This window comes from Anomaloglossus baeobatrachus, chromosome 4 (assembly GCF_048569485.1).
Source record: "Anomaloglossus baeobatrachus isolate aAnoBae1 chromosome 4, aAnoBae1.hap1, whole genome shotgun sequence".
Taxonomy (NCBI): Eukaryota; Metazoa; Chordata; class Amphibia; order Anura; family Aromobatidae; genus Anomaloglossus; species Anomaloglossus baeobatrachus.
The window spans coordinates 442969621-442982077 of record NC_134356.1 but is presented as its reverse complement, the minus strand read 5'-3'; the positions used below and the strand labels follow the sequence as shown (position 1 = coordinate 442982077).

General features: G+C 48.0%; 1 protein-coding gene across 2 annotated transcripts in view; it reads right to left on the bottom strand.

Moving 5' to 3' along the window:
* The window catches only part of PARP6 (poly(ADP-ribose) polymerase family member 6), a 154334-nt gene that overhangs the window by 60474 nt on the left and 81403 nt on the right, over nt 1-12457 (bottom strand). For both annotated transcript variants that reach the window (XM_075345538.1, XM_075345539.1), the window contains exons 10-12: nt 7974-8027; nt 7267-7362; nt 7066-7158 (exon numbers count right to left, since the gene is read on the bottom strand). In XM_075345538.1, the coding sequence (XP_075201653.1) occupies nt 7066-7158; nt 7267-7362; nt 7974-8027 (243 nt within the window). The remainder of the gene's footprint in view (nt 1-7065; nt 7159-7266; nt 7363-7973; nt 8028-12457) is intronic.

Sequence of the window (12457 nt, the reverse complement as noted above, 5' to 3'; positions counted from 1 at the left end):
TATTTCTTTTTTTATTTTTTTTTTAAATTGTGAAAAGTTTATTCAGAGGGTCATTTATTATTCAACCCCTCAAACCACAAGAATTCTGTTTGGTTCCCCTAAAGTATTAAGAAGTATTTCAGGCACAAAGAACAATGAGCTTCACATGTTTGGATTAATTATCTATTTTTCCAGCCTTTTCTGACTAATTAAGACCATCCCCAAACTTGTGAACAGCACTCATACTTGGTCAACATGGGAAAGACAAAGGAGCATTCCAAGGCCATCAGAGACAAGATCGTGGAGGGTCACAAGGCTGGCAAGGGGTACAAAACCCTTTCCAAGGAGTTGGGCCTACCTGTCTCCACTGTTGGGAGCATCATCCGGAAGTGGAAGGCTTATGGAACTACTGTTAGCCTTCCACGGCCTGGACAGCCTTTGAAAGTTTCCACCCGTGCCGAGGCCAGGCTTGTCCGAAGAGTCAAGGCTAACCCAAGGACAACAAGGAAGGAGCTCCGGGAAGATCTCATGGCAGTAGGGACATTGGTTTCAGTCAATACCATAAGTTACGTACTCCACCGCAATGGTCTCCGTTCCAGACGAGCCCGTAAGGTACCTTTACTTTCAAAGCATCATGTCAAGGCTCGTCTACAGTTTGCTCATGATCACTTGGAGGACTCTGAGACAGACTGGTTCAAGGTTCTCTGGTCTGATGAGACCAAGATCGAGATCTTTGGTGCCAACCACACACGTGACGTTTGGACACTGGATGGCACTGCATACGACTCCAAGAATACCATCCCTACAGTCAAGCATGATGGTGGCAGCATCATGCTGTGGGGCTGTTTCTCAGCCAAGGGGCCTGGCCATCTGGTCCGCATCCATGGGAAGATGGATAGCACGGCCTACCCAGAGATTTTGGTCAAGAACCTCCGCTCCTCCATCAAGGATCTTAAGATGGGTCATCATTTCATCTTCCAACAAGACAATGACCCAACGCACACAGCCAAGAAAACCAAGGCATGGTTCAAGAGGGAAAAAATCAAGGTGTTGCAGTGGCCTAGTCAGTCTCCTGACCTTAACCCAATTGAAAACTTGTGGAAGGAGCTCAAGATTAAAGTCCACATGAGACACCCAAAGAACCTAGATAACTTGGAGAATATCTGCATGGAGGAGTGGGCCAAGATAACTCCAGAGACCTGTGCCGGCCTGATCAGGTCTTATAAAAGACGATTATTAGCTGTAATTGCAAACAAGGGTTATTCCACAAAATATTAAACCTAGGGGTTGAATAATAATTGACCCACACTTTTATGTTGAAAATTTATTAAAATTTAACTGAGCAACATAACTGCATCCGTTAATAAATCCTGCTCTTGTTTGAAGTTTGCAGGCTCTAACTTATTTGCATCTTATCAAACCTGCTAAATCTGCAGGGGGTTGAATACTACTTGTAGGCACTATATATATATATATATATATATATATATATATATATATATATATATATATATATATATATATATATACACACACACACACACACACAGTACAGACCAAAAGTTTGGACACACCTCATTCAAAGAGTTTTCTTTATTTTTAGGACTCTGAAAATTGTAGATTCACACTGAAGGCATCAAAACTATGAATTAAAACATGTGGAATTAAATACTTAAAGTTTGAAACAACTGAAAATATGTCTTATATTCTAGGTTCTTCAAAGTAGCCACCTTTTGCTTTCACTACTGCTTTGCACACTCTTGGCATTCTCTTGATGAGGTTCAAGAGGTAGTCACCGGAAATGGTTTTCCAACAGTCTTGAAGGAGTTCCCAGAGATGCTTAGCACTTGTTGGCCCTTTTGCCTTCACTCTGCGGTCCAGCTCACCCCAAACCATCTCGATTGGGTTCAGGGCTGGTGACTGTGGAGACCAGTTCATCTGGCGTAGCACCCCATCACTCTCCTTCTTAGTCAAATAGCCCTTACACAGCCTGGAGGTGTGTTTAGGGTCTCACTCACTCTCACACACACACACATCACACACACATCACATCGCATCCACACACTCACAGCATCCGGCGATATCGCTTGCTTCTCGGCCTCGATACTGTGCTGTTGTGACCTTCCAGGACCTGCCGGAGGATCACATGGCCAGAAGCATGTGGTATCTCCGGATGTTGTGAGTATGAGCGCCTATGTGTAATATCGTCAATGTGTGTGTGTGTGAGTGTATGCGATCGGGTGTGTGTGAGTGTATGCGATCGGGTGGGTGTGAGTGTATGCGATCGGGTGGGTGTGAGTGTATGCGATCGGGTGGGTGTGTGTGTGTGTGAGTGTATACGATCGGATCTGTGAGTGTCGGCAGAGGAGCACGGCGTGCTGGAGGAGGCTGGGAGGAGAGAGGCTGATCCTGGGGAAGGCTGGGAGGGTGGAGGCTGAGAGAAGAGAGGCTGATGTTGGGGGAGGCGGAGGCTGGGGTAGGCTGGGAGGAGAGAGGCTGATGCTGCGGGCAGAGAGGCTGATGCTGCGGGCATAGAGGCTGATGCTGCGGGCACAGAGGCTGATGCTGCGGGCACAGAGGCTGATGCTGCGGGCACAGAGGCTGATGCTGCGGGCACAGAGGCTGATGCTGCGGGCATAGAGGCTGATGCTGCGGGCACAGAGGCTGATGCTGCGGGCACAGAGACTGATGCTGCGGGCAGAGAGGCTGATGCTGCGGGCAGAGAGGCTGATGCTGCGGGCACAGAGGCTGATGCTGCGGGCATAGAGGCTGATGCTGCGGGCATAGAGGCTGATGCTGCGGGCATAGAGGCTGATGCTGCGGGCATAGAGGCTGATGCTGCGGGCAGAGAGGCTGATGCTGCGGGCAGAGAGGCTGATGCTGCGGGCACAGAGGCTGATGCTGCGGCCAGCATGGGGGATGAAGCACGTTTGGGAGTACGCAGCATGGCGGATGGAGCACGTTTGGGAGTGCGCAGCATGGCGGATGGACCACGTTTGGGAGGGCGCAGCATGGCAGATGGACCACGTTTGGGAGTGCGCAGCATGGCGGATGGAGCACGTTTGGGAGTGCGCAGCATGGCGGATGGAGCACGTTTGGGAGTGCGCAGCATGGCGGATGGCGCACGTTTGGGAGTGCGCAGCATGGCGGATGGAGCACATTTGGGAGTGCGCAGCATGGCGGATGGAGCACGTTTGGGAGTCCGCAGCATGGCGGATGGAGCACGTTTGGGAGTGCGCAGCATGGTGGATGGAGCACTTTTGGGATAGCGCAGCATGGCGGATGGAGCACATTTGGGAGTGCGCAGCATGGAGGATGGAGCATGTTTGGGAGAGCGCAGCATGGCGGATGGAGCACGATGGGGAGTGCGCAGCATGGGAGATGGAGCACGTTTGGGACTGCGCAGCATGGCGGATGGAGCACGATGGGGAGTGCGCAGCATGGGAGATGGAGCACGATGGGGGGTGCGCAGCATGGGGAATGGAGCACGATGGGGGGTGCGCAGCTTAGGGGATGGAGCACGATGGGGGGTGCGCAGCTTGGGGGATTGAGCACGATGGGGGGTGCGCAGCATGGGGGATGGAGCACGATGGGGGGTGCGCAGCATGGGGGATGGAGCACGATGGGAGGTGCACACCTCCCCCCAACACACACACACACGCGCACTGCACAACACACACACACAGGGAAACACAAACACCGCCCTACACAGACACCCACACACACAGACAACGCTGAACACACACAACACCCAACACACAAACACCGCGGCATACATAAATATACGCACATACCGCGCAACACACACTGCACAAAACATACCTCCCCCCAAAACACACACAAACCACGCAACACACACACACAATGCTACAGACACACAGCGCTCCACAAACAACGCAACACACACAACGCAACACACAAACAACACCGCTCTCACCCCCCGCCACACCCAGACAACACCCAGAACATGTACAGCGCCCTACACAAACACTTGGTAACTACACACAACAACATCTGTATATATATAACAAAAATCATACATGAACCACACAATACGTAAATTCTAGAATACCCGATGCGTAGAATCGGGCCACCTTCTAGTATATATATATATATATATATATATATATATATATATATATACAGTGCCTACAAGTAGTATTCAACCCCCTGCAGATTTTGCAGGTTTACACATTCGGAATTAACTTGGCATTGTGACATTTGGACTGTAGATCAGCCTGGAAGTGTGAAATGCACTGCAGCAAAAAAGAATGTTATTTCTTTTTTTATTTTTTTTTTAAATTGTGAAAAGTTTATTCAGAGGGTCATTTATTATTCAACCCCTCAAACCACAAGAATTCTGTTTGGTTCCCCTAAAGTATTAAGAAGTATTTCAGGCACAAAGAACAATGAGCTTCACATGTTTGGATTAATTATCTATTTTTCCAGCCTTTTCTGACTAATTAAGACCATCCCCAAACTTGTGAACAGCACTCATACTTGGTCAACATGGGAAAGACAAAGGAGCATTCCAAGGCCATCAGAGACAAGATCGTGGAGGGTCACAAGGCTGGCAAGGGGTACAAAACCCTTTCCAAGGAGTTGGGCCTACCTGTCTCCACTGTTGGGAGCATCATCCGGAAGTGGAAGGCTTATGGAACTACTGTTAGCCTTCCACGGCCTGGACAGCCTTTGAAAGTTTCCACCCGTGCCGAGGCCAGGCTTGTCCGAAGAGTCAAGGCTAACCCAAGGACAACAAGGAAGGAGCTCCGGGAAGATCTCATGGCAGTAGGGACATTGGTTTCAGTCAATACCATAAGTTACGTACTCCACCGCAATGGTCTCCGTTCCAGACGAGCCCGTAAGGTACCTTTACTTTCAAAGCATCATGTCAAGGCTCGTCTACAGTTTGCTCATGATCACTTGGAGGACTCTGAGACAGACTGGTTCAAGGTTCTCTGGTCTGATGAGACCAAGATCGAGATCTTTGGTGCCAACCACACACGTGACGTTTGGACACTGGATGGCACTGCATACGACTCCAAGAATACCATCCCTACAGTCAAGCATGATGGTGGCAGCATCATGCTGTGGGGCTGTTTCTCAGCCAAGGGGCCTGGCCATCTGGTCCGCATCCATGGGAAGATGGATAGCACGGCCTACCCAGAGATTTTGGTCAAGAACCTCCGCTCCTCCATCAAGGATCTTAAGATGGGTCATCATTTCATCTTCCAACAAGACAATGACCCAACGCACACAGCCAAGAAAACCAAGGCATGGTTCAAGAGGGAAAAAATCAAGGTGTTGCAGTGGCCTAGTCAGTCTCCTGACCTTAACCCAATTGAAAACTTGTGGAAGGAGCTCAAGATTAAAGTCCACATGAGACACCCAAAGAACCTAGATAACTTGGAGAATATCTGCATGGAGGAGTGGGCCAAGATAACTCCAGAGACCTGTGCCGGCCTGATCAGGTCTTATAAAAGACGATTATTAGCTGTAATTGCAAACAAGGGTTATTCCACAAAATATTAAACCTAGGGGTTGAATAATAATTGACCCACACTTTTATGTTGAAAATTTATTAAAATTTAACTGAGCAACATAACTGCATCCGTTAATAAATCCTGCTCTTGTTTGAAGTTTGCAGGCTCTAACTTATTTGCATCTTATCAAACCTGCTAAATCTGCAGGGGGTTGAATACTACTTGTAGGCACTATATATATATATATATATATATATATATATATATATATATATATATATATATACACACACACACACACACACAGTACAGACCAAAAGTTTGGACACACCTCATTCAAAGAGTTTTCTTTATTTTTAGGACTCTGAAAATTGTAGATTCACACTGAAGGCATCAAAACTATGAATTAAAACATGTGGAATTAAATACTTAAAGTTTGAAACAACTGAAAATATGTCTTATATTCTAGGTTCTTCAAAGTAGCCACCTTTTGCTTTCACTACTGCTTTGCACACTCTTGGCATTCTCTTGATGAGGTTCAAGAGGTAGTCACCGGAAATGGTTTTCCAACAGTCTTGAAGGAGTTCCCAGAGATGCTTAGCACTTGTTGGCCCTTTTGCCTTCACTCTGCGGTCCAGCTCACCCCAAACCATCTCGATTGGGTTCAGGGCTGGTGACTGTGGAGACCAGTTCATCTGGCGTAGCACCCCATCACTCTCCTTCTTAGTCAAATAGCCCTTACACAGCCTGGAGGTGTGTTTAGGGTCATTGTCCTGTTGAAAAATAAATTATGGTCCAACTAAACGCAAACCGGATGGCATAGCATGTCGCTGCAAGATGCTGTGGTAGCCATGCTGGTTCTGTATGCCTTCAATTTTGAATAAATCCCCAACAGTGTCACCAGAAAAGCACCCCCACACCATCACACCTCCTCCTCCATGCTTCACGGTAGGAACCAGCCATGTAGAGTCCATCCGTTCACCTTTTCTACAAAGACACGGTGCTTGGATCCAAAGAGCTCAAATTTGGACTCATCAGACCAAAGCACAGATTTCCACTGGTCTAATGTCCATTCCTTGTGTTCTTTAGCTCAAACAAGTCTCTTCTGCTTGTTGCCTGTCCTTAGCAGTGGTTTCCTAGCAGCTATTTTACCAGAAGTCTCCTCTTAACAGTTGTTCTAGAGATGAGAAGATGTGTCAAAACTTTTGGCCTGTACTGTATATATACATACACACACAGTATATATACTGTGTGTATATATATATATATATATATATATATTTATATATTTTTTTTATTATTTTTTTTTTTTTTTAAATTATACATCATTTTACAAAAAAACTAAAAGTAAAATAGTATAATAAATGAAAAGAAAAATATTGCTGCATAAAATTCTGATTTAAGCAGTGGGTAATTTTTGATGACATATTCCCTTTAACTTCACAAATGGAAAATATTCTTAGAAGAGGTACTCTCATCAGATGCAAAGAAGTCAATGGTCACTGCCCACAATTTATTGCAGGCCTTGGCTTTCACAGAACTTTTTTTTACCTTCTAAGTAACCAACCAGCAAGCCTAATGTATATTATGTTAATGGTTGTACCTCAGCTCCTGTAGCCACTTCTTCAGCAGCTCCAGACATCACTCCCAGAGTGTAAAAAGAGAAGACGCAGAGCTCTCTTGTACACACTGCTGGCTGCGGGATATGAGATGTTATATATAGAAAGAAATTAATAAAGAAAACAATAATGAAATACATGTAACATAACTGGTTATCACATTTTTCATGCCAAAAGTTCCTCACCTTCAGCATAGATGCATTCTGGAAGACATGCTGCTCATCACACACTACACAGTACTCATTCAGAGTGGGTAGCCGCTGTTCTGCATACTTCATTATCTATGGAAGACAAATGATTATAAGGTCAGGTGGTATTTTCTGGCTGGCTGCTATCCGACAAATCACCGGATCACGCTCATACCAATGTGAGTCTAAAGGGCTGTGAACATGTCAGATTTTATTCTTCAGAGAGTGTCTGTCCAAGGAAAAAAGTGCTACACATCTGAATTTGATCATGCAAGCCAATGAGTGCGTGGGAAAAATCAGACTGCACTCGGATGTCATCAAAGTGCAGTCCGGTATCTGCGGGCTCACGAAATGAAAATAAAGATATTTTGTTCTCCATCTTATCCTCACGCTTTGCTCCAATTCTGTCATCCAAGAGACTCAGAGCACATTGCGCTGACACTGATCAGAGTTTGATCACAGTGTCATTTGCATATTTGTCTTGATTCTCTTGGATGAAAGAATCTATGGCTAACGGCAAAAGCCCCTAAGAATCATGCACATTGTATATTGTGAAAAGATATAGTAAGAGAATGGGAAAAAATAATACTGACTACTGAATATGGGGAATCTCAGGGTTGAGGGGTTTGTGAGGTTGTTGAGATGGCAACAAAGTTATAATATTAAGTAATAAAGAAAATATAAAATATTTGCTGACAACTCACCTGCACCAGAAATCCATATTCAAGAGTGGGAACTGTCTTGCAATGCCCACTGACCTGCAGGGAGTGATTGGAATAATATGAAAAGAAACTACATATGTATAAATATGGTAAATCCAAAACCACCGATAAGAGGTTCCACTATAATAACACATTGTCATCTGGCTTGTTAGAAGGGCTAAAATGAACCTAAAGTATAATTTCACAATTCTAACACTCTCATAAAGCAGCTGCTATTATACAACAGACCAGTTCTATATTATAGTACACATATACCGAACAAAAATATAAACGCAACACTCCTGTTTTTGCTCCCATGCCAAAGGCACACCTGTGCAATAATCATGCTGTGAACAGGAGAACAAAGGAGTATAGAATGTGCAAAAATATCATTTATTAAACACACGAGGAGGGGTTGACAGAGGTTTTCACATTAAAAAAATTAATAAAACAATTAATTTCCCCTTTGAGGCAAACATGGCACAAGTCAAAGAAAATTCTCAAGGAGCACTAGATGGTATAAAAACCAGCTGATGTAATAGACATAAAGGGCCAGCCGGGACTTATAAATATAGCCAAACATATGAAAAAGTGCCGTAGGGCATATGAGGTAAAAGATTACTGCTTTTTGCTGAAGCCTTCATATAATAAAGTGCTGGTAGTGCAAAGAACATGAACCAAGTTTATAAGGTAAAACAACACATATATCTGTAAGGCCTGAAACACACTTCCGTTAAAAACACGCACGTGCCGCGAGACACGTTTTACCCTGCGTGTTGCGTGTGGTAAGTACGTGTCTCGGGTACGTGCGGTCCACGTGTGTTCTACGTGTGCTATCCGTGATAGCATACGTAGAACCGGTAATTTGCATACTCACGTGGTCCGCGCTGCTGTCTAGGGTGCTGATCTTCGGTCTCCAGCCCTGCCGTCTTCCCGCTGCTGCCGGCCACAGTGAAGTGAATATTAAATGAGCATTATGAGCGGCGGGCGGCAGCAAGTGGCAGCAGTGGCAGAGACAGGAGGGCTGGAGAAGGTGAGTAAATGTTTTGTTATTTTTTCAGTGACACGTGTGTTTTCTCCGGCGCTTGTCACACGGGACCGCATCCACACTACATCCGTGTGGTACGGGTGCGGGCTGTGTGATACCCGTGCTGCCGGAGAAAACGTGGACATGTCAGCGTGTAGAAAAACGCACACACGTACAAACACACACGGACACACGTTCCGTGTGGTTTTACGTGTGTGTGCCTGCTACAATAGGGTAGCATTGCTGAACGTGTCTCCGTGCCGCCGGTACGTGCAAAAAATGGCAAACACGTACCGGCGGCACGGATGTGTGTCGGAGGCCTAAGAGAGATTTCCCATACAAATGAGTGAATAGTAAATAGTTGCCTTACTGAAGGAGAAGGTTGTTTTAAGTGCAAGGTGCCAGTCCTCAGGGAGGAAAAGAGCAGCCCCCCCACCCACCGACACGTGTTTCGCCTCAGGAGCTTGTGCGTTCAAGATGCGGCTTCATCAGGGAGGGAAGATCTTAAAACAACCGTCTCCTTCGGTAAGGCAACTATTTACTATTTGGTTTTTATACCATCTAGTGCTCCTTGAGAATTTTCTTTGACTTGTGCCATGTTTGCCTCAAAGGTTAAATGAATTGTTTCTTTGTCGCTCCATTGGGAGACCCAGACAATTGGGTGTATAGCTTCTGCCTCTGGAGGCCACACAAAGTAATTACACTTTAAAAAGTGTAACCCCTCCCCTCTGCTATACACCCTCCCGTGCATCACGGGCCCCTCAGTTTTTTGCTTTGTGTTGAAGGAGGCACACATTCACGCAAGCTCCACGTTTTAGTCAGCAGCAGCTGCTGACTTTATCGGATGGAAGAAAAGAGGGCCCCTATGGGGCCCCCGGCATGCTCCCTTCTCACCCCACTCAGGTCGGCGGTGTTGTTAAGGTTGAGGTACCCATTGCGGGTACACAGGCTGGAGCCACATGCCGCTTTCCTTCCCCATCCCTTAGGGGCTCTGGGGAAGTGGGATCCTATCCGGTCATCCAGACACTGGGACCGGTCTCCCTCCGTAGCCCCTGGGGGAATCTGCCGGACAGGAGACGGAGTATCGTCAGGGACATGGCCCTGCATCCACAGGTACTCTGTGTCCCCGTTGGGACGGCGCATAAAGCACCTTGGGCCCAGACGCTGCAGCGACTGCGGCGTGGGTATGGGTCCGGGACTACCGCGCCGACCTTGCACTGCCGGCCGGCCGCGGTTTTAACTTTAGTCCCCGGCTTTTGCGGCCTAGTATAGTATTCTCCCGCCCCCAGGCCTGCCAGTCCGGGAAAAGGGCGGGACGGTCGGTATGACGCCGACAGTGAGGGCTGGAGTACACTGAGCTGTCCTCCGCCCCCCTCACTACTCACGCTGGGGCACCAGATTCCGGCACTTTTGTGACTACGCCCACGCCTCCCTCCTCCTCTGAGAACGCCGTCAGCCATTTTTTCAGCACATTCTGCGGTGGAGAACTTCTGGCTGCAGCTGAGGGAGACCCGGGGCAGGGAATCTGGTGGCCACACAGAGCGGTTGGTAAGCCACACCGGTCTGCCGGTGCTGGACCCCCCAGAGTGCCGAACTGTATATATATATATCTTTTGTGTATACATTTGCTGGTTCGGCTGTACTGTTAACTTGAGGCTATATATATCCCTCAGTGATCACGGTGATCCCTTACTTATCTCTTGGAGGACAACAACATGTCGTCCGCAAAGAGCAAGGGTACCAAGGCACAGGCTTATTTTGCAACCTGTACCTCATGTGCGGCTATGCTACCTGCAGGTTCCACCTACCCTCATTGTGTGCAATGCTCGGCCCCTGTGACACTCACTCAGCCGGAGCCTCAGGCACTGGTGGGACCCCCGGCTCAGGTAGAGACACCGGTTCCCACTGTCCAGGTGACAGGGACAGAGTTTGCAGTTTTGGCTGACAAACTGTCTGAGTCGCTTTCACAGTCCATGGCTCAGTCTATGGACAAATGGTCTGCTAAGATACTAGAAGCCTTGCAGTCCAGACCAACAACACAGATGCAGGGCACTGTGCGTTCTTCGTCCCCAGGTCACCCTCAGTTGGCGCAGCAATCTGCTCCTGAGGTGACACATAGGTCCCACGGTGAGGACTCCGACTCGGACCGCAGTCCCAGACCGGTGAAGCGGGCTCGCTGGGGACCTTCCTCCACTTCATCACGCTGCTCAGGGTCTCAGCATGAGGACTCTCTAGAGGATGAAGAGGAAGGCGCAGCTCAGGGCTCAGACCCTGACGGTGCTCTCAATCTAGATACACCTGAAGGGGACGCCATAGTAAATGACCTTATAGCGTCCATCAACCAGGTGCTAGAAATTTCTCCTACAACTCCAACTGTAGAGGAGGCGGCTTCACAGCAGGAGAAACACCAGTTTCGGTTTCCCAAACGTACACGGAGTGCCTTTTTCGATCACTCTAATTTCAGGGATGCTGTCCAGAAGCACAGAGCATACCCGGACAAGCGTTTTACTAAGCGCCTTAATGACACACGTTATCCCTTCCCCCCGGAAGTAGTGAAGGGTTGGGCTCAGTGTCCAAAAGTGGATCCTCCAGTCTCTAGGCTGGCGGCCAGATCTGTGGTTTCAGTGGCAGATGGCTCATCGCTCAAGGATGCCACTGACAGGCAGATAGAGCTCATGATGAAATCCATCTATGAAGCCATAGGAGCATCTTTTGCTCCGGCATTCGCGGCAGTGTGGGCGCTCCAAGCTATCTCAGCTTGTCTGTCTGAGATTACTGCGGTCACACGCACCGCTACTCCGCAGGTTGTGTCTCTGACTTCTCAGGCGTCGGCTTTTTCGTCCTACGCCATGAACGCCGTCCTGGACTCGGTGAGCCGTTCAGCGGTAGCATCCGCCAATTCGGTGGCAGTCTGCAGAGCCATGTGGCTACGTGAATGGAAGGCAGACTCTGCCTCCAAGAAATTCTTAACCGGTTTGCCATTTTCTGGCGACCGTTTGTTTGGCGAGCAATTGGACGAAATTATTAAACAATCCAAGGGAAAGGACTCGTCCTTACCCCAGTCTAAACAAAACAAACCTCAACAGCGAAAGTTTCAATCGAGGTTTCAGTCCTTTCGGCCTTCGGCCAAGTCACATTCCTCCACGTCAAACAGGTCGGAGAAGGGCCAGAGGAACCCTTCTGCATGGCGGTCTAAGTCACGGCCTAAAAAGACCGCCGGAGGCACCGCCACCAAGGCGGCCTCTTCATGACTCTCGGCCTCCCCAAACCGCATCCTCGGTCGGTGGCAGGCTCTCCCGCTTTTGCGACGCCTGGTGGCCACATGTCCAAGACCGATGGGTGAGAGACATTCTGTCTCACGGTTACAGGATAGAGTTCAGCTCTCGTCCTCCAATTCGTTTCTTCACAACATCTCCGCCCCCAGAGCGAGCCGCTGCACTTTTTCAGGCGGTGAATGCTC